Source organism: Rhinopithecus roxellana, chromosome 5 (genome assembly GCF_007565055.1).
Source record: "Rhinopithecus roxellana isolate Shanxi Qingling chromosome 5, ASM756505v1, whole genome shotgun sequence".
Taxonomy (NCBI): Eukaryota; Metazoa; Chordata; class Mammalia; order Primates; family Cercopithecidae; genus Rhinopithecus; species Rhinopithecus roxellana.
Genome location: NC_044553.1, coordinates 59847412 through 59866059, shown reverse-complemented (window position 1 = coordinate 59866059; position 18648 = coordinate 59847412). Strand labels below are relative to the sequence as shown.

Below are 18648 nucleotides of genomic sequence, written 5' to 3'. Positions count from 1 at the left end.
ATGATTGCGCGGCTTTGAATCGAAATCAACGTGTTCATTTCTCAGTGTGGGGTGCTTAGCTGAGCAGAGAGCAGAAATCTGGCCAGGCTGGATCTCTGGATCCCCCAGCCCTCCTCCCTGTCTCCAGGACCTGAGCGTGATGTTCAGGGGTGGAGGTGTCTGCAGAGCTGCCAACTGGAAGGAAGGTGGCACGGGAACTCCCAGGACGCCACGGGGATCCCCGAGGCATGGCGGGCCGGCCGAGGGTGGGGAAGGATGAACTCTCTAACACCTCCCCGCCCCTTGCCTCCCAGATCCGGCCAGGTCCCCTCCCGACATGGCCCTAGGTCCCGAGTTCCCTCCCGAGTCAGCAAGGACAAGCTGGACGGGTCCTGAGCCGGTGGGGAATAGAGAAACGCCCTGCAAGCTGCCCAGGCCCACAAACAAAAGAAATGGGTTCTGCCCACGGGCCTGAGCAACAGTAGACGGAAAGCGGGGACGCTGCCCCCTGCCCCGAAGGCCCGGACACCGGGCTACGCACACCGGCCAGCTCACGCGGGAGCCGGCGAGAAGGGTAGGCGTGAGCGCGCGCGGGGGGTCTCACGCTGCTCGGCCGCGCGGCGCGCATGCTCAGTCGGGCAGCTCTCCGGGCGGGGCGGGGGAGCCGGCGCTCCAAGGCGGGGGGAGGAGCGCTCAAGCAGCCGCCCCTGACCCGAGCGGGCTCGGCCGCTGCTGCAGCGCTCAGCGCCCGGGCCCTGCCAAAGCCGGGTCTAGCATGTGCTGCGGCTCCCCAGCGGTGGCGGCGGCTCCTCTGCAGCAGCCTCAGCAACAGCGGCCGCCATGGCCAAGCCCAGCGTGGAGCTCACCCGCGAGTTGCAAGGTACGAGGCTGCCTCGGTCTCCGGGACGCCCCGTCCGGGAGCATCCCAGACCCAGCGCGTTCCTCCCCGCGGTGCACCCCAGCCCGGTGTCTCACACCCCCCACCCCATGCATCCCGGCTCCAAGGCAGCCCCTGCATCCCAGTCTGGGCATCGCTGTCCCCGGAGCATCCTCCGCTGCCTGCCTCGCCTCACCCGGTCGGGACCTTCCTGTCCCGGAGCCGCCCGTCCCGCCCTTCGGTGACAGGTGCAGTTCCCTGGCGCTCTCTGGGGCTGACTCTTGGCGTTCCTGGCCCACCTTCGGCGAAGCGTCCAGTCTCCCCTTCGGAGAGTCCCCGCTTCCCCGCCGGGCGGGGCCAAGCCCGCCCCTCCCGGCAATGGGAGCTGCCCCTGGTCCTGACCGCTGCGTGGCTTAACACCCTCCCTCCTCCCGGCCCCGCCCCGGAACTGGCCCTGAAGAGCCCCTTAGGAGCTGGGCAGCGCCCAGGCCAGTGGGGCAAAGAAGGGAGTCAGGGAAGAGGCCCTGGATTGGAGCTAAAACCAAGAGCAGGAGGGTCTCTGCGGCTTGCCTCCCACAGCCCGCGTCCCAGCCTGCCTCCTTCTAGCTACCCACCACCCACACATCAAGGCTGCTCCCGTTTGCGTGGTTCTCAGATCTAGCCCAAACCCAGGCCCGGCCACCCAGCACTGCCACAAACCTGACCCCCAGAGACAGGAGCACAGGCTAGCCCACGCAAAGCGCAGGATGCTCATGGATACTCAGAGGCATGCTGCACCGTGGCGGTCTCCCACACCTGCACACACACACAGCACAATCGTGAGACGTGTGTAAACACATCTTCACAGAGATGGCACCCCAGCACACGCGCGCGCACACACACACATACACACACACTATATCTGGGTGGTTCTGCCAGCAGATGGTATGGGTCTCATTTAAACGTTAATTCTTCTCCCCACCCAACACACACGGAGGAACTGTCTGGCTCTGTGCCCCTTCCACAGCATACTCATTCACACTTACCTGTCCCCACCAATGCCACACTCAGACTCCCTGACATCTCCAGGAGGCATGCACACTCTCATAGTAAAGGCAGACACTCACACCCAGACCACCTAGAATATAGTCAAAGGGACACCCCACACCCCCACACACTGACTCACTGTGTATGTGTCAATGGCTGTTGTAGTGCATGGGTTGGAAATTCTTCACACCCTCAGAAGTGTAAGACACACCCTCCCACAGACAGTCAGCAACCGTCCCCTGACTCAGGGACATCAGGAGCCGGAGTTTTCTCCATACTCTACTCCCTTTCTAATAGGAAGAGAAAAGCCAAAAAAGAAAGAGTGTGAAAAGTCACCCAAGAAGGAAAGGCCTCTGTCCCTGTCTTCCCTTCTTTGTCTCTCTGTTTCTCTCTCATCCCATTTGACCCTGACCCTGCCTCTATCTGGAGAGCTCTGGGAGGTAGAGGTGGCCAGGGTGAGGGGAAGCTCTGAGCAGGCTCCCACCCACCCTCAGACAGCATCCGGAGGTGCCTGAGCCAAGGGGCCGTGCTCCAACAACATCGTGTGAAGTTGGAGACAAAACCCAAGAAGTTTGAGGACCGAGTGCTGGTGAGGGCACTGGGCATGTGGGGAGGCAGGAGGTGGCTGGCAAGGGCAGCTGGCCAGGAGAGGGCAGGGAGCTGGGGGGACAGAGGAGACAGAAGTGGGTGGACACTGAAGAGACAAAACCTGGGGGAAGGAGGCAGGGCTGGACTGTGTTGATGTCCAAAAGTCTAGGGTAGGGCATCGGGTTGGGGGGACAATCCAAGAGCAGAGCTGAAGGGCTTAAGGAGGGCAGGGCCACCAGGGCCCAGAAGCTGCCATGTACCACCGACATTCTTTTCCTCTCTCTGCAGGCCCTGACCTCCTGGCGCCTCCACCTCTTCCCCCTTAAAGTCCCAGCCAAGGTGAGTTGGGCTGAGGAGCAGGAGAGCACCTGGCATTCTCCCTACCTCCCGAGCCTGGCAACCCGGGTCCTTACCAGGAGCTGAGCATCTCCATCCCTCCTAGGTGGAGAGCTCCTTCAATGTCCTGGAGATCCGTGCCTTCAACACGCTCAGTCAGAACCAGGTGAGTACCAGGGCTCTGGGCCCCACTACTGGGCCAGCTGGAGGAAGGAGCAGAGAGGAGGGAGTCTGAGGCTCTGATGCTTCCTCTCCCCCAGATCCTGGTGGAGACGGAGCGTGGCATGGTGAGCATGCGGCTGCCATCAGCTGAAAGTGTGGACCAGGTGACACGACATGTGAGCTCTGCCCTGTCCAAGGTCTGCCCTGGCCCTGGGTGAGTGGCAAATGAGGGGTCTCTTAAGGCATTAGATGAGAGAGAGAGTTCTCCTTCCCTTCCTCCTTCCCCTGGACCAGGGCTGAGAAGGAGAGCTCTCAGGTCCCCACTCCTGGTTTTTCCTGGGATGCAGGAGCTGTAACGGGGAAAGAATTGAGAGCCTCTTTCCAGCCCTCTCTGGAATGACTTGTTTCTTTTCCAGGTGTTTGATCCGGCGTGGAAACGCAGACACTCCAGAGGGGCCCCGAGACACATCCCCCAACTCTGAGACTTCCACATCTACCACCCACAGTGTCTGCGGTGAGCAGGGGCAGATGTGAGGAAAGTAGGCACTGCACCATCTTGGCCCATGACCACAGCCCTTTGTGCACTGGGTGTTGCCTGCGTGGGATTGCTTTGCCTGCCCTAAGGAGTCCCAGCTCCCAGACCTCAGGAAGTTCACGGCATAGCAAGAACCAAGAGCACTGCCAATTAAAGTTAACTTGACTGTTCTTGAATCCAAGCCTATTCCCCATTTCCTTACCCTCGTGGAACCAGCCTATCTCCTGCCCCACAGGTGGCTTCTCTGAGACCTACGCTGCTCTGTGTGACTACAATGGGTTACACTGCCGTGAGGAGGTTCAATGGGTACGTTGGACAGGGACCCCATTGGGAACAAGTGGGGCCTGGAGGGAGGGGGCTAAGGAGGAAGTGGGGAGCAGGTGTGAGCCAGTTCCACCTCTCCAAGGATGTGGACACCATCTACCATGCTGAAGATAACCGGGAGTTCAATCTCTTGGATTTCAGCCACTTGGAGAGCCGGTAAGCAGATGGGGCAGAGACTCCACCCTCAAATTCCCAACTTCAGCCCAACCCCAGCCCTTCCCAGGAGCACCCTTCTGGTCCCACAGCCCCAGTTCTAACTCCCCAACTCCATCCCATCCCTATCTACCCATCTAGGCCTTCCCCAGCCCAACGACCTATCCTTGGTCTCTTCTTTTCTGATCCAGCCACCTGCTCACCACTTTCCTGCCCCCTTCCATATCCCCACAGAGACTTGGCCCTAATGGTAGCAGCCCTGGCCTACAACCAGTGGTTCACCAAACTCTACTGCAAGGACTTGCGACTGGTAGGAACTAGGAGGGGCTGGTGAGGTGGGAGGAGTAGTGCCCCCCTTGGCTGCTGATCGCAAGACCTCCTCTGTCCTCAGGGCTCTGAAGTGCTAGAACAGGTGCTACATACCCTGAGCAAGTCGGGGAGCCTCGAAGAGCTGGTGCTGGACAACGCCGGGCTTAAGACGTGAGGCCAGCCTCCTCCTTGGGCAGTAGTGCACCCTTGATGTAGTTTTAGGGTCCCAGAACCTCAGAGCATGGTGCAGGCCTCTGGACTATCTTATCCAGTGCCTCTCTTTACAGAAGAGGAGACCAAGGCCAAAAGAGGGCACAAAGCAATTCGGAGGTCAAGCTAGGACTCAGACCCAAGCCTCCTGACCCCCAGCTCCATGGCCTTTCCCCAGGATGTTCCATGCCCTGTCCTCTTTTTCCATTAACTACCAAGCAGGGTGGGCTGCTCCAGTCTTGAGGACCCAAAGCTGATGTTTGTCTCAGCACAACTTCCTAAGGTGTGGAATGCCCCCAGGTACTCCGGAGTGGTGACAAGCTCCCCGGCAGGCCCTGAGCTGTTCCCCTGTTGTGGGGACCTCTGACCATTGCAGCCCCAGCCAGGCAGGCAGGTAGAGGAGGAGGGGAAGCCCAGAGGCTGGGACCTGGGGCTCAGCTCAGGACAAATCCTTCCTCCCCTTCCCTGAAGGGATTTTGTCCAGAAGCTGGCCGGGGTGTTTGGGGAGAACGGGAGCTGTGTGCTGCATGCCCTCACTCTGTCCCACAACCCCATCGAGGACAAGGGTGAGCCCCAGCCCTGAATCCTGTCCCCACCACCATGCAGACCCCTGTCCTAGCCCAGAACCCAACCAGGTCTGAACAGCAGCTCTCCAGCCTGATTCCAGCCCCTGCCCTGAAACCTCCATCCTTGACCCAAGGCCTGTACCCTACTCGAGCCCCCAACCTGACTCTGTGCCACCCACGCCCACTGCCCTGTCCCTCACTGGGCCCGTTTCTCTCTCTACTCCCCAGGCTTCTTCAGTCTGAGCCAGCAGCTCCTCTGCTTCCCCACTGGCCTCACCAAACTGTGCCTGGCCAAGACTGCCATTTCCCCTCGAGGTACTCGCACCAGGACCCCTGACCTCTGACCCTACCCTGGTGCTGCCTGGAGTGTTGAGCTCCAGAGGTACACCCACACACTCACACACCATCTCAGGGATGGAAGAGTGAAAAGGAGCCACATTTGGGGAGCGGGGAAGAGTTATGTGCTGAGGGGAAGAGGTGAGGCTAGGGGCCAACCCAGTCCAGTGCCCACTGTGCTCAGGGCTCCAGGCACTCGGCCAGACCTTCGGGGCCAACCCAGCATTTGCCAGCTCCCTTCGATACCTGGACCTGAGCAAGAACCCCGGGCTCCTCGCCACAGACGAGGCCAATGTGAGTCCTCAGAACAGCCTCAGCCCCCTGAAGAAAGCATGCTCAAGCTTCAGGAGCTGGGAGGCCTTCTACCCCATGGCCTCTGGGGGTGGCGAGACTCCGTCGTCCCTTCCCCTGCAACCCCTCTATCCTTCCTGCTCCAGGTCCTCTACAGTTTCCTGGCCCAACCCAATGCTCTGGTGCACCTGGACCTGTCAGGAACTGACTGCGTCATCGACTTGGTGAGGAGTTGGTGATGGGAAGCCAGTCCGAGGTGATGTGGGGAGACCACAGTGGGCCTCGGTCTCACCCCCCATCCCTGAGTACACAGGTGGACAGAGCTGTCTGGATGACTTCAGGTTCAGCTAAAGTATAAAGCAATGTCTGTAGTTCATACCTGTGTGGCACTTTATCCAGGTCACAAGGTTGTGCTTGCTGTGCTTAAAAGCCAGCCCTTGCTCCCTTCCCCAGCTGTGCACCCTGGCACCCTCAGGGCAATGGATGCTTTTCCTAACTTGAACAAGGCGCCTTAGGAGTCAATGGTGGCCCTGACTTTACACATCCACTGCCTGTGAGCAGCTCTATGCCCCTGGAAGCCAGGCAGGGAGTAGGCCCATGTTCCATAGGGGAGCAAACAGAGGCTTCAACAATCTGAGTGGGCATCTACAGTGGGGCTCACACAGGCTGACCACAGAGAGTGAAGAGCCAGGACCTCGATGGGGAGGAAGGGGGAGTCCTTTCCTGCCACTCCCCACCCCCTTCCAGCTCCCCTGAGACCCACCACGTCTCCCCCTACAGCTTCTCGGTGCCCTACTCCACGGCTGCTGCTCCCACCTCACCTACCTCAACCTGGCTCGCAACAGCTGCTCCCACAGGTGGGAGAGGAGGGGGAAGGGAGGACAGAGCAAGACATGGCCAATTCCCTCCCTCACTGACCCCAGGGGTCTCTCCACAGGAAGGGTCGAGAGGCCCCACCGGCCTTCAAGCAGTTCTTTAGCAGCGCCTACACACTGAGCCACGTCAACCTGTCAGCCACAAAGCTGCCCCTGGAGGCCCTCAGGTCGGGTGGGTGCAGGGTTGGGGGCACATCCAAGGGAACCACAGGGAGCGGGAAGAGGTAAAGGAGGGCCTGCTGACCTCCCTCCCACAGGGCGCTGCTTCAGGGGCTCTCCCTCAACAGTCACCTCAGTGACCTGCACCTGGATCTCAGCAGCTGTGAGGTGAGCCATCAGTCCCCAACCCCCCTGCCCGCCTCTGACCCATGTGTATTTCTCGGACCTAAGTCAAACCCTGGCTCCATCTAGCCTCTGTGCTAACCCTCTGCGACCCCCTGACCTGGCCACACCACTACTTTCCCCTCTCAGTCTGGGGTCTGTGGCCCTCTTTTCCAAGAGGCCATTCACTCTCAGTCTCTAGTGTCTCTGCCCTTGAAGCTTTGGGGTGGGAGATACCAGACTTTTCCACCAGAGGGCAGGAGCAAGCTGTCTCAGGAATAGCAGCCTTTCTGGCGAAAGGGAGGGAAGCCAGCTCTAGGGAAGGATCTGGTATGGGGACAGAGTCTCCCTGATTTTACACCCAGATCCTGGCATGAATTTGAGTTCTGTTGTGACTACTCTATCCTAAGCCTTAAAGGTGTCCTATCCCCCACCCCAACTCCTGCCTTCCACCCCTCACCTTGTCCCTGCAGCTCCGCTCAGCGGGAGCCCAAGCCTTGCAGGAACAGCTGGGAGCTGTCACCTGTGTAGGCAGCCTGGATCTGTCGGACAATGGTGAGTAATGGTGCATCACTTCCCTGGGGCCGGGGAGAACAGGGACCTGGAGCATGCAGAAGCAGCCCTGAGGGGACACCAGTCAGCCTCAGGCCTCAAGGCCAGGCCTCTCCCGTCTGCTCACCAGGGTTCGACTCGGACCTCCTGACACTAGTGCCGGCACTTGGCAAGAACAAGTCCCTCAAGCACCTGTTTTTGGGCAAGAACTTCAATGTCAAGGCCAAGTGAGGCCCCCTTTCCGTGCCCACAGACCCTTATCCCATCATTCACCCATCCTCTTGGCTCACCGTGTTACCTCTGGCCACCTCTCTCCTCCTCGAATAGCATGACCCCAGCCCCTCCCCTCCTACTCTGAGCCCCACCTCCCTGCAGGACCCTGGAGGAGATCCTCCACAAGCTGGTGCAGCTAATCCAGGAAGAGGACTGTGTGAGTGCCTGGGCCTGGGAGGGGACCTGTAGTCGGAGGGGGCTGTGGGGACTGGGCCCAACCCCCCCTTGCCCACACAGTCCCTGCAGTCACTGTCGGTGGCAGACTCCCGGCTGAAGCTTCGCACCAGCATCCTCATCAATGCCCTGGGCAGCAACACCTGCCTGGCCAAGGTGGATCTGAGCGGCAATGGCATGGAGGACATCGGAGCCAAGATGCTGTCTAAGGCCTTGCAGATAAACTCCTCCCTCAGGTGGGGCCCACACTGGGTCCCCCTGACCTGGAGCCCCAGCCCTTCCCCATATATACACAATCCCCCTGCTTGCCTTGATGCTCTGGACCCCAGCTTTCAGAAGACCCCCAACCCCAGAACCATCTCTGAGTCATCCTTATTGCCCCAAGAGGATTGTGTCCCTGGCCCCTGGTAGGGACCCAGGGGGAGGGGTGCCAAACTGGTGCTTACCCTTCCCCCAGAACTATCCTATGGGATCGGAACAATACATCTGCCCTGGGCTTCCTGGACATCGCAAGAGCCCTGGAGAGGTGAGTGGACCATGCTTCTGCCCTAATCCAAGTCCCCAGCCTCCCTGTGCCTGGATCAGGCCTGAACTACTCTTGCCCCACCCTAGCCCCTTTGACCTGTTTGCACAGAAATTTTAGGAAGGGCCATGGAAGAGAGAAATGATGAGCAAGGGGGCTGGAGGGCTGCTCACCAACAGAGGAGGCAGGGGCCTCCCGTCCTCACCTGTTCCCATCCAGCTGTGCCCCTGTGTCCCACAGCAACCACACGCTGCGCTTCATGTCCTTCCCCGTGAGCGACATCTCCCAAGCCTATCGCAGTGCCCCTGAGCGCACCGAGGACGTCTGGCAGAAGGTGCAGGGTGCTATCCTAAGCAGAGTGGAACAGCAAGGGGCAGGGGGCAGCCCACATCCCCAGGCCCTGACTCACCAACCCCATCATCTCCAGATCCAATGGTGCTTAGTGAGGAACAACCACTCCCAGACGTGCCCCCAGGAGCAGGCCTTCAGGTTGCAGCAGGGCCTGGTGACCAGCAGCGCCGAGCAAGTAAACGTTTCCCTCTGGGACACAGGGGGCATACCTGGGGCATTCAGGGCACAGGTGTGATGTGATGGAAAATTGAGTAGGGGAGCATGAAGAGGCACTGCATGGTGCCTGTCACTGGACTGAACCATGTGGGGAAGCAGAAAGAGAGGGCCTGCCAGATATGGGCTTCAAACATACGTGGGCGAACAGCAGGAGTGCACAGGACTCTGGGAGCTCAGCTGGGTATTCAGAAAGGCTGTAGCAAGGGGGACCAGACCAGCCAGAGACATCACCTCCACCACTGCCAGCACCAGTAACACTGCCTAAGGGGTCCCACCTGCGAAGATGTAGAAGCAGGGGTCCCCTTGACACCCCTGCCACTGTGCTCCAGATGCTGCAGCGGCTGTGTGGACGAGTGCAGGAGGAGGTGCGGGCCCTGAGACTCTGCCCCCTGGAGCCCGTGCAGGATGAGCTACTCTACGCTCGGGACCTCATCAAAGATGCCAAGAACTCCCGGGCGGTGAGCCCTCCACAGGCTACCCTTCCCCTGAAGTCTGGAGAACCCAAGAAGGCCGACCATGCTAAGCTATGCCAGCCCTGCCCTGTGCATCTGCCTTCCTAGCCCAGGGACCCCGGAGATCTAGCAAGTCGTGGTTCTGGTCTGCTAATCATAACCCCTTCCTTCTCCAGCTGTTTCCCAGCCTCTATGAGCTGGGCCACGTACTGGCCAATGACGGGCCTGTGCGGCAGAGGCTGGAATCAGTAGCAAGTGAGGTGTCCAAAGCTGTGGACAAGGAGCTGCAGGCAAGTCCTGGAGGAGGGAGGAAGCCATGGTGGGAACCCAGTGTTGACTGAGGCCCTAAGCCCAGAGCTAAAGTCAGAGCTGGGAGACTACTGGAGGGCCAGGAGGACATGCACAGAGTTGAGACCACCCACAGTCCCACGTTACCAAGGCATTGCTGCAATATCAGGCTTGGATTTTTTTCTGTGAGCTTTGATGTTGGTCCCTGAACTCTGACCCTGCCCCCTCTGGGTTTGGATCCTTGGACTGACTCCCCCTGTCTATATGGTAGGGTAGAAGGAGCACTGACCAGAAAGTAGGGAAGCCTTAGTGTCCAAGGCTCTGCCACTAACGGTTTTGTGACCTTAGGTGGGTCCCTCGGTCTCAGCATGAGGGGCTGAAATAGATAGTCTCTTCTGCTGTGGTGCCACCCCTGACCCTGTCCCCCTTGGGCCTCTGGCCTCCTTTTCCCCCATACTAGGTGATTCTGGAGTCCATGGTCAGCCTGACACAGGAGTTATGCCCTGTGGCCATGCGGGTGGCCGAGGGGCACAACAAGATGCTGAGCAATGTGGCGGAGCGTGTCACAGTGCCCCGGAACTTCATCCGAGGGGCACTGCTGGAGCAAGCAGGACAGGACATTCAGAACAAGCTGGAGTGAGAGACGAAGGGCAGGGCTGGGGGCTGAGCTGGATTTGGCCGAGATCACTTAGGGACTTGGGACTGGAGAGCTATCAGCAATGAATAATGAATGGCACAATCTCCATTACAAGGATCAATCTTTAACCAAATGCAACCTTGCTATTTAGGGTCTGACTGATCTTTGCCCTGGAAATCTAAGTGCTGAGCTGGGGTTTAGGAGCCAAGGTTGTGCCCACACAGGTGTACACACACATACCCACACAAATACACCAGGAATGAGATAACAGGGCCTCCTCGGAGGCATGGACAAAGAAAAGTCCCTGAGGTGGGTGCGTGGAAGCACTGTCTTCCTCCCAGTTTTCCTTGCCCCTAGAGCTCTTTCATTCTGGGTCTGGGTGCCACCACTCACCAAAGCAAAGGAAAAGTACTACACATATCCATGAAACAGCTAGGTCCAAGGAAGGGTCTTTTCTACCCTCACAGTAGCAACTAGCAGGGTTTAGTTAGTCAGCACCCCAATTACCTAGCTGTGTTCCGCTGGGGCTCCAGGGGCCTGACCTAGGGCCCCCTTGCTCCTTCTTCTCCTCGAATTCCTCTTTCCCCACACATAGTTGGGCTGGGGGCTCCAGAGTGGGACTAGATGTGTATGTATGGACAAATGAGTGTCATGGGCTAGGCTGCCTCCTTCAGCAGCCACATGTGCTCCATGGGCAGACAGACCAGGCCAGCCGGCCATTCTCTCAGGCCTCTGGGAAAGGGAGTGGCTCAGGGGCCATGTGAGGGACTGAGGTACTACTGTTCTGAGTAGCCCCACCTGTGCCCACAGTGAAGTAAAGCTCTCAGTCGTCACCTACCTAACCAACTCCATAGTGGATGAGATCCTGCAAGAGCTCTACCATTCCCACAAGAGCCTGGTAAGGCTTCTGCAGCCTGGCCTGACTCGGGCACGCCCTCTACCCCACATTATCCTGTCTCCCTAATCACCCTCCCCTTCAAGGCCCTGGGAGATGGGCAGCTTCCTTGGAATTCTGTTCACACCTGCCCTTCCCCAGGCCCGGCACCTGACCCAGCTAAGGACGCTGTCAGATCCACCAGGGTGCCCAGGCCAAGGGCAGGATCTGTCCTCCCGGGGCCGAGGCTGGAACCGTGATCACGAGGAGACCACAGATGATGAACTTGGGACCAACATTGTGAGCCCCCTGCTCCCTGCTCCTCCTTAATAACCTGGGCCCTGCCCTTAAACCTGCACAACGCTATCCCCTTCCACTGCTCTGGACTCCCCTGGCCACCTCACTGTGCCTGGCCTTCTGCCCCCAATCCCAATCCAGCCCAACCTCTTCCCTCATCCCAATGCCTCAGCCCCCTGAGGAGCAAGGGGCAGGATGGGCTCAAATAAGGTTTCATGATGAATGGATGGCTCTGGCCCTGCCACTCGTCTTCATTTCTGCAGGACACCATGGCCATCAAAAAGCAGAAACGCTGCCGCAAGATCCGGCCGGTGTCTGCCTTCATCAGTGAGTCTCCCAGCCTCCGTTCTCATGGACTCCAGACTCCCACCCTCCATAGCCCCTCTTTCCCTTGATTTTTTCTCTGTCTCCCCATCCTGCTTGCTCCCCATTCCTCTGCTAGTCCCTCTAATGCTACTATCTTGCAGGCGGGAGCCCTCAGGATATGGAAAGCCAACTGGGGAACCTGGGAATCCCCCCTGGCTGGTTCTCAGGACTCGGGGGCAGCCAGCCCACAGCTACTGGCTCCTGGGAAGGTCTATCTGAGCTGCCCACTCATGGTTACAAACTAAGGCATCAAACACAAGGGAGGCCCCGCCCCCCCAGGACCACACCTCCAGGACCTGGTCGGCCCAGTGTGAGTCCCTAAGGCCTCACAAGAGGATCCCCTTCACTTAGTGATGCCAGAGCCAGTGGTTTTACCTTTAGGACCCAAATTCCAGAGACAATAGCCTTGAGGGATTGGGCAGGAGCCCAGGTGTGCCAGTGAACAGATGAGGGATTGTCCAATTTGTATGAGAGCTAGACCTTTTCACAGATAAGAAGAAGTCTCTGTCTGCCGGGCAGTGTCATTCTTATTTTGGTGAAGGATAGAGCCACCAAGAACACCAAGAGCCACCAAGCTTAGGAAACACTGGGTGAACTGAAGTCTAAATTTCCATAAATGTCCAAGCCCAAAGGGGAATGCTCTGAGTGGATGGGAGGTGGAGCTTGCTGACCTAGATGAGATGTCCCACGGGACTTTCCTCCCAGCAGATGCCAGCACCTGGGACTCGTCAAGAGAATGGGATGGCCACCCGCCTGGATGAGGGGCTGGAGGACTTCTTCAGCCGAAGGGTCATGGAGGAAAGTTCCAGGTGTGATGCCTAAAAACACTCCCATTTTCAGCAGGCCACAAGGCCCTAGAAGGGCTCCTGTGTCCTCCCAGCTCCCATGGGAGTCTCTATAACAACAGTGCCCAAAGCCAGTCTCTGTGGGACATTTCCCCACATTCTCATCCTTCCCCACCCAGCCCTCAGGGCCCATGACCTCTGCATCTTCTCAGGACAGCTGGGAAGAATGAGGCCAGAGTGAAACACCACAGTGGGGTTGGAGGGCAGGTGTGGATGAGAGGGAGGTGGGGAGCAGCCTTGGGACAGGATACCCATTAGTGCTGAGAGGCCCGGGAGGTAGTGTTCACTGTCACTGTCCTGCAGACTGCCCAGGGTCTGTCCAGGAGGAGCTGGGTCACTTGGAGAAGCTGAGAGGAGATGCGGGGGAGGTGCCTGGGAAGAAACAGTCAGTCTGCAGGAAAGGCTGCTGAAGGATTACAACAGGACAGGAAAGGCAAGGGCGTCATCTCCCTGAGAACGAAGTGGAAAGGGCTGAGAGACCAGATGAGAGGAAAGCAGGTTTATCAGACCCAGGATTGAACTTGCATCTGGCATTTGTTGCTAACTTACCCTGATTCTCCCCAGCTACCCCCGGACTCTGAGGACTGTGCGGCCAGGACTCTCAGAGCCACCGTTGCCTCCACTCCAGAAGAAAAGGCGCCGGGGCCTGTTTCACTTTCGCCGGCCCCGGAGCTTCAAGGGGGACAGGGGGCCGGGGTCCCCCACCAATGGACTCCTCCTCCCTCCACCCCCACCCCCTCCCCCGACTCAGGAGAGCCCTCCTAGCCCAGACCCCCCAAGCCTCGGCAATAACTCCTCTCCCTGCTGGAGCCCAGAGGAGGAGAGCGGCCTCCTGCCTGGATTTGGTGGGAGCCGGGGGCCTTCCTTCTGCAGGAAGATGGTAAGTGAGGCAGGGGGTGCTGTGTCTTCCCCTTTTCCTGCCCCACACTTAACCCAGTCTCCTACCCCACCCCAAGCTTAATGGGAAAATGCTAGGACCCAGGGTTCTCAGGAACATTGGTCATTTCAATTCTCCTCTCCTTGAGAGTGGACTGAGACCCAGTGGCCAAGAGCATGCTGGGAGTGCTGTATGCAAATGCAGGTATTGGAAGGACTCTTCAGAGGGTCTCGGCAGGGCTTCCCCATGGCTGGGAACTCAGTGAGGCAGGGGTCCTCCTGACAACTCCCTCGCATCTGGGGGAGCTCCCTTCCACTGGGAACTGCTAATAAGAGACCTTGTTCTAGGGCACTGAGGTGTCGGAGCCAGGGGAGGGGGGCCCAGCCCCCGGGACGGCACAGCAGCCAAGGGTTCACGGTGTTGCCCTTCCTGGGTTGGAAAGAGCTAAGGGTTGGAGCTTCGATGGGAAACGAGAGGTGAGTGGAGCCTGGGACAACAAACTGTGGGTCCTGAGGGTACCTGTCCAGCACCTTCTCCTTCCCACTCCCTCATCCCTGGTGGTTCAGTAGGGAAAGCAGATGCTTTGGCATTAGAAGATGTTAGCTGCTGTTCAGCCCCTACCACACACTTGCCACGGAGCCCTGGACTGGTCACTTAACCTCTTGAAATTTCTCCTTCTTTACTGTAAAATGAGGGGTTATAAAATACTTATCTCTAGAGTTCTGTTTCCCAAACCAGGGTGACTTGATTATAACCTTTGCGACGGATTTTTACCTGAATTATTACTTACATAGTATTTTTATTTAAAGTAACTCACCTTTTTTTAACTTAGGCTAGACCTAGGCATTATCATCTTTAAAATCACAGGCTTTTTGAATGAGTCATGTTTTTTTCTACTACACATAAAATACATGTGTAACTATAAAGATGGAAGTCTACTCATTTGTGTAAGTCATTTCTTGTGCCCCTGGGGAGGTATGGGTGCCATTCTTTGGAAAACAGTCTGTCTAGGGACTAATGACATGAGAATGACATGGGAGATGCTAGAGCAGAACCCCTTTGTCAACTGCAGTCCTGCCACAGAGGAGACTTTCTTATGACCTGACCCACTGTTCTTTCAGGGCCCAGGCCCAGACCAGGAGGGCAGCACCCAGGCCTGGCAGAAACGGCGCTCTTCGGATGATGCAGGTAAGAACAGCCACATTCAAGCCCTTCCTTTGACCCCTCTCTCAGGGGTCAAATTTACCTTTTTCCTTTCTCCTTCTCTCTTTCTCATCCCTTCTCTCTACTCCAGGGCCTGGATCCTGGAAGCCCCCACCACCACCCCAAAGCACCAAACCAAGCTTCAGTGCCATGCGCCGAGCAGAGGCCACGTGGCACATAGGTATGGAAAGCCTCTTCTCAGGCAGCAGTACTGAAAGCCCAGGGTGTGTCCAGAGAAACAGAAGCCCATGGCCCCTGTGCTGGGGAATTTATGGCCAAGGTGGGCCAGTGAGAAGTCAACACAGTGAAAATGTTTAAGGATATTTACAAAGCTACATCCAAAAGAGACAACCCAATGCAAAGAAAGCATCTACAGAACAAAAGCGGCTTCTCCAGTGTTAGCAGACAGGAGCAATGCTTTGTGGATGGCTCTGGTGAATTCTGTAGAGCAGGTGCAGCCTCTGGTCACTGTCAGCACAGTGGCAGCCTCTGTAGAGAAGGCTTCTCTCTGCACCTTGCTGGGAAGAGGGTGGGCAAGTCAAACTGCCAGCAAGCACCAGCTATGCCAGGCCCACCTCACACATTCCAGCCTCCTCCAGAAGTCGTTTATCAACTCACCCTCAGCTCACGCAGAAAGGTGCCCCAAACACGGGCAAGAGCTCTGCCTCGGGGGTCAGAAACCTGCAGTATTAGTCCTTCTCAGTCACCCATGACTTTACGCAGTCATTTACTTTCTAGCCCCATGACTGGAAGAGTAAAAGGGAGGGGATTATCCCAGGCATGACACTTCCCTCCTGCTGGCTTCAGAGCACCTTCCACTTAGGGAGCCACTAAAGAAAAGTTGGTCAGCTCAGCATCAACTCCAGTTGCCAAAGGCCTGGACTATGACCCTCCAGCAATACTGACATAAACAAAATCTCCCTGTTAATGGTGACACCCCCTCAGCCTCTTCCACTCCCATCACCAGGCTAGGGCGTAAGGGCTGGAAAGAGCTAAGAGCTGAGCTGGCTGGTCTGGCTTGAGCCACATGTTCCCCACTGTCCCATCCCACCCATTCTGCATCTGCCCCTCTCTCCCCTGTAGTGCAGAACCAGGCGAGCCTGAGACTTGGAGTGCCTGTGCCCTTGCCTCCTCCTCCAAGGCCAACCCAGCACTGGGGGCATCTTTGCTGATTTTTTCCATCCCATACACAGGCTAATTAAAGCGCCCAAAGTAGGGCTCCATCTTTCCTTTAGGAAACCACAATAGTCAGTTGCCCCACTGCACAAACACCTCACAGATGCACACGTAGACAACACTTTCCAGTGTCAGACCCACAGGCTCATGTTGCTTAAAGGCCACTGGGGCGGGGGATGAGTGTGCCAGGGCACCCCTCCATCTAAATCAGACTTTCAGACAGAGTTCTGGGAATGCCAGGCTGCAGCCTTGGCATAGCCCCCAGGGCACTGCAGCCTGGATGGGCAGCATGCCTGTGGACCCAGCAGGCCCTGGGCCCTGGCTCTGCCCCAGCAGGAAAGGGGTCGGGCACTGCTCTGCAAGAGGGACAGTTAGGCCAGAGTCCCCTCCAGAGGTGATGGCCTCAGGATGATCCTGGGAAACAAGGGCTAAGGAGCGTGGACATAGAAAGGCACATGAAAGGCCAGGTGCAGTGGCTCACGCCTGTAATCCCAGCACTTTGGGAGGCCGAGGCGGGCGGATCACAAGGTCAAGAAATCAAGACCATCCTGGCCAACATGGTGAAACCCCATCTCTACTAAAAATACAAAAAATTAGCTGGGCGTGGTGGTGGGTGCCTGTAATCCCAGCTACTCGGGAGGCTGAGGCAGGAGAATCACTTGAACCCGAGAGGTGGAGGTTGCAGTGAGCCAAGATTGCGCCATTGCACTCCAGCCTGGGCGACAGAGCAAGACCCCATCTTTGGGGAAAAAAAAAAAAAAGGCACATGAAAGGCAGAGACATAGGAGCAAATGGGCTTGGAGGGAGAAAGTCCTGGCCTCCAGGGCTTCAGTGGAGAGAGGAGACAGGGGCAGGAGCTATGCAAGAATGCCTTTTCCTGCAGCTTCTCCTCTCTCTCATCCCCAGCTGAAGAGAGTGCCCCCAACCACAGCTGCCAGAGTCCCAGCCCAGCCTCCCAAGATGGGGAAGAGGAGAAGGAGGGGACCCTCTTCCCAGAGAGGACACTTCCAGCTAGGAATGCCAAGGTGAGGGGCCAGCAAGATGGGTGGGGGAGGGACTTTGATGAGGCAAAGGAAATAACTGACCCAGCATCTTCCTTCCTCTGCCAGCTACAGGACCCCACTCTAGCTCCATGGCCTCCCAAGCCAGTGGCTGTGCCCAGGGGCCGCCGGCCTCCCCAGGAGCCAGGGGTCAGGGAGGAGGCTGAGGCTGGGGATGCAACTCCAGGAGTCAACAAACCCCAGCTGAGGCTGGGATCACAGCAAGACCAAGAGGAGCCTGAAGTCCAAGGTCTGCCACCCTGGCTAAATGGGGGGCTCAGGGCACCTCTAGGACTTTGCTGCTTACATCAGGTCCTCTTCCAGAGCATGGAATGAGTGACAACCAGGAGTCACAGCCTGGATGAGCATCCCAGCCTGATCCCCACTCCTGTGTTAGGCCTGCCTTGATTGTTATTTCAGGGCCCCCTGATCCAGGCCGGCGGACTGCCCCGCTGAAACCCAAGAGGACACGGCGGGCACAGTCCTGTGACAAGCTGGAGCCTGATAGAAGACGGCCTCCTGACCCCACAGGTGCTGGTGGTGAGAGGGCAGGTCCCCCTTCCCACCTATCTGTCCAACATGACACCCCTCAAAGCCCCAACACCAGGTGGCTGGCTGTCCCTGCCCAGGAAACAGGGCTCCCTGGATTTGTCCCCAGCAGGAACCAGTGAGCCAGGAACAGACTGACAACTGCCACAACACCCTCCTCAGCCCTCGACATGTGCCTCACAAGGACTCAGACCCCTATCCACCCCCAGTCCCCCAGGGCCTCCTGCCAGCTCCTGTCCTACAGGGGCAAGATGGCAGGACCAGGCATGGGGGAGCTGGAGACAGGGACTAGAACAGAGGGAGCCACCTGGAGAGATGGAGGCTGTCAGTGCCTGCCTCGATGCCTCTCTCTGCAGAGAGCTTCTGGGTGGGGGCTTGTCTCCTCCCCCAGGAGGGTGGATCTCTGTCCCTCTACCCCTAGGGACTCTCTCCCCACTTGTATAGAATAAAAAAACAAAATCACTGCCTGCCTCGAGTCTCTGCTATCTTCCCCATTCACTGCCTCCACCATCTGCTGCTTTGCCACAAACCCTCAGAGCTTGGCCACAGTGGAGAAAAGTGAGAAACATTCCACAGGGACAGACTTGGGGTTCTTAGAGGAGCAGGAGAAAAAACAGAACTGTCGAGGGAAGGGGACTGATAAGTCCCCAAGCCAAGGTGGGTGTTATGCACAGGGTCAGGGCTGAGCTCCCTGGAGAAGGAACCAAAAGGACAGAAACCAACACCAATGTCTGTCCAGCTTGTTGGGGTGTAATGGGATTGGAAGCCCCAGTGTACCAGAGGGACACTGGGGAGCAGTGCGTGTGTGTGTGTGTACATGCGCATGCACACTAATGGGGGAATTACATGATGTTGTGTCGTCCTGGGGGGACCCTCACTAGTCAGAAATCTCAATAGCAGGTGAACAGAAGTGTCTGTGGCATGAAGGCAACAACTAAAGTCACTGCCTCCCATGGTGTCCTAGCAAATACTATCTTGGCATTCAAGATCCCACTCAAAAGCCCCTTCCTCTGTGAAGCCCTTCCTGATGCCTTCCCCACTCATCCATATCGCACCCTGCCTTAACG

At 57.7% G+C, this 18648-nt stretch overlaps 1 protein-coding gene across 6 annotated transcripts; it reads left to right on the top strand.

Annotated features, from left to right (window-relative positions):
* The first annotated feature begins 670 nt into the window (after positions 1–670).
* On the top strand, positions 671–18048 carry CARMIL3 (capping protein regulator and myosin 1 linker 3). Of its 6 annotated transcripts, none has more exons than XM_030930352.1 (40): positions 671–859; positions 2377–2471; positions 2759–2809; positions 2913–2972; positions 3067–3182; positions 3385–3482; positions 3739–3809; positions 3910–3983; positions 4215–4290; positions 4372–4460; positions 4971–5065; positions 5294–5380; positions 5586–5695; positions 5839–5916; positions 6473–6549; positions 6630–6734; positions 6825–6894; positions 7362–7443; positions 7571–7667; positions 7816–7870; positions 7951–8123; positions 8345–8413; positions 8651–8744; positions 8838–8936; positions 9307–9435; positions 9606–9719; positions 10178–10353; positions 11165–11252; positions 11391–11528; positions 11789–11852; positions 11993–12201; positions 12600–12700; positions 13301–13616; positions 13961–14089; positions 14735–14801; positions 14908–14997; positions 16899–17017; positions 17108–17282; positions 17453–17563; positions 17691–18048. In XM_030930352.1, the coding sequence occupies exons 1-40, from the start codon at positions 820–822 to the stop codon at positions 17717–17719; spliced, it is 4116 nt and encodes a 1371-aa protein (XP_030786212.1). In that variant the 5' UTR covers positions 671–819; the 3' UTR covers positions 17720–18048. The 6 variants fall into 6 exon arrangements, with proteins under 6 accessions (XP_030786212.1, XP_030786209.1, XP_030786211.1 ...); XM_030930349.1 differs by having other exon boundaries at positions 17102–17282; XM_030930351.1 differs by having other exon boundaries at positions 12597–12700.
* The last annotated feature ends 600 nt before the right edge of the window (positions 18049–18648 follow it).

Excerpts from the sequence above, each read along its gene's own strand:
- CARMIL3 (XM_030930348.1), top strand. The coding sequence starts at position 820 with ATGGCCAAGCCCAGCGTGGAGCTCACCCGCGAGTTGCAAG. Across the intron at positions 7,444-7,570 it reads CCTGGATCTGTCGGACAATG|GGTTCGACTCGGACCTCCTG; the intron begins GTGAGTAATGGT and ends TCTGCTCACCAG. Across the intron at positions 13,617-13,960 it reads CTTCCTTCTGCAGGAAGATG|GGCACTGAGGTGTCGGAGCC; the intron begins GTAAGTGAGGCA and ends ACCTTGTTCTAG.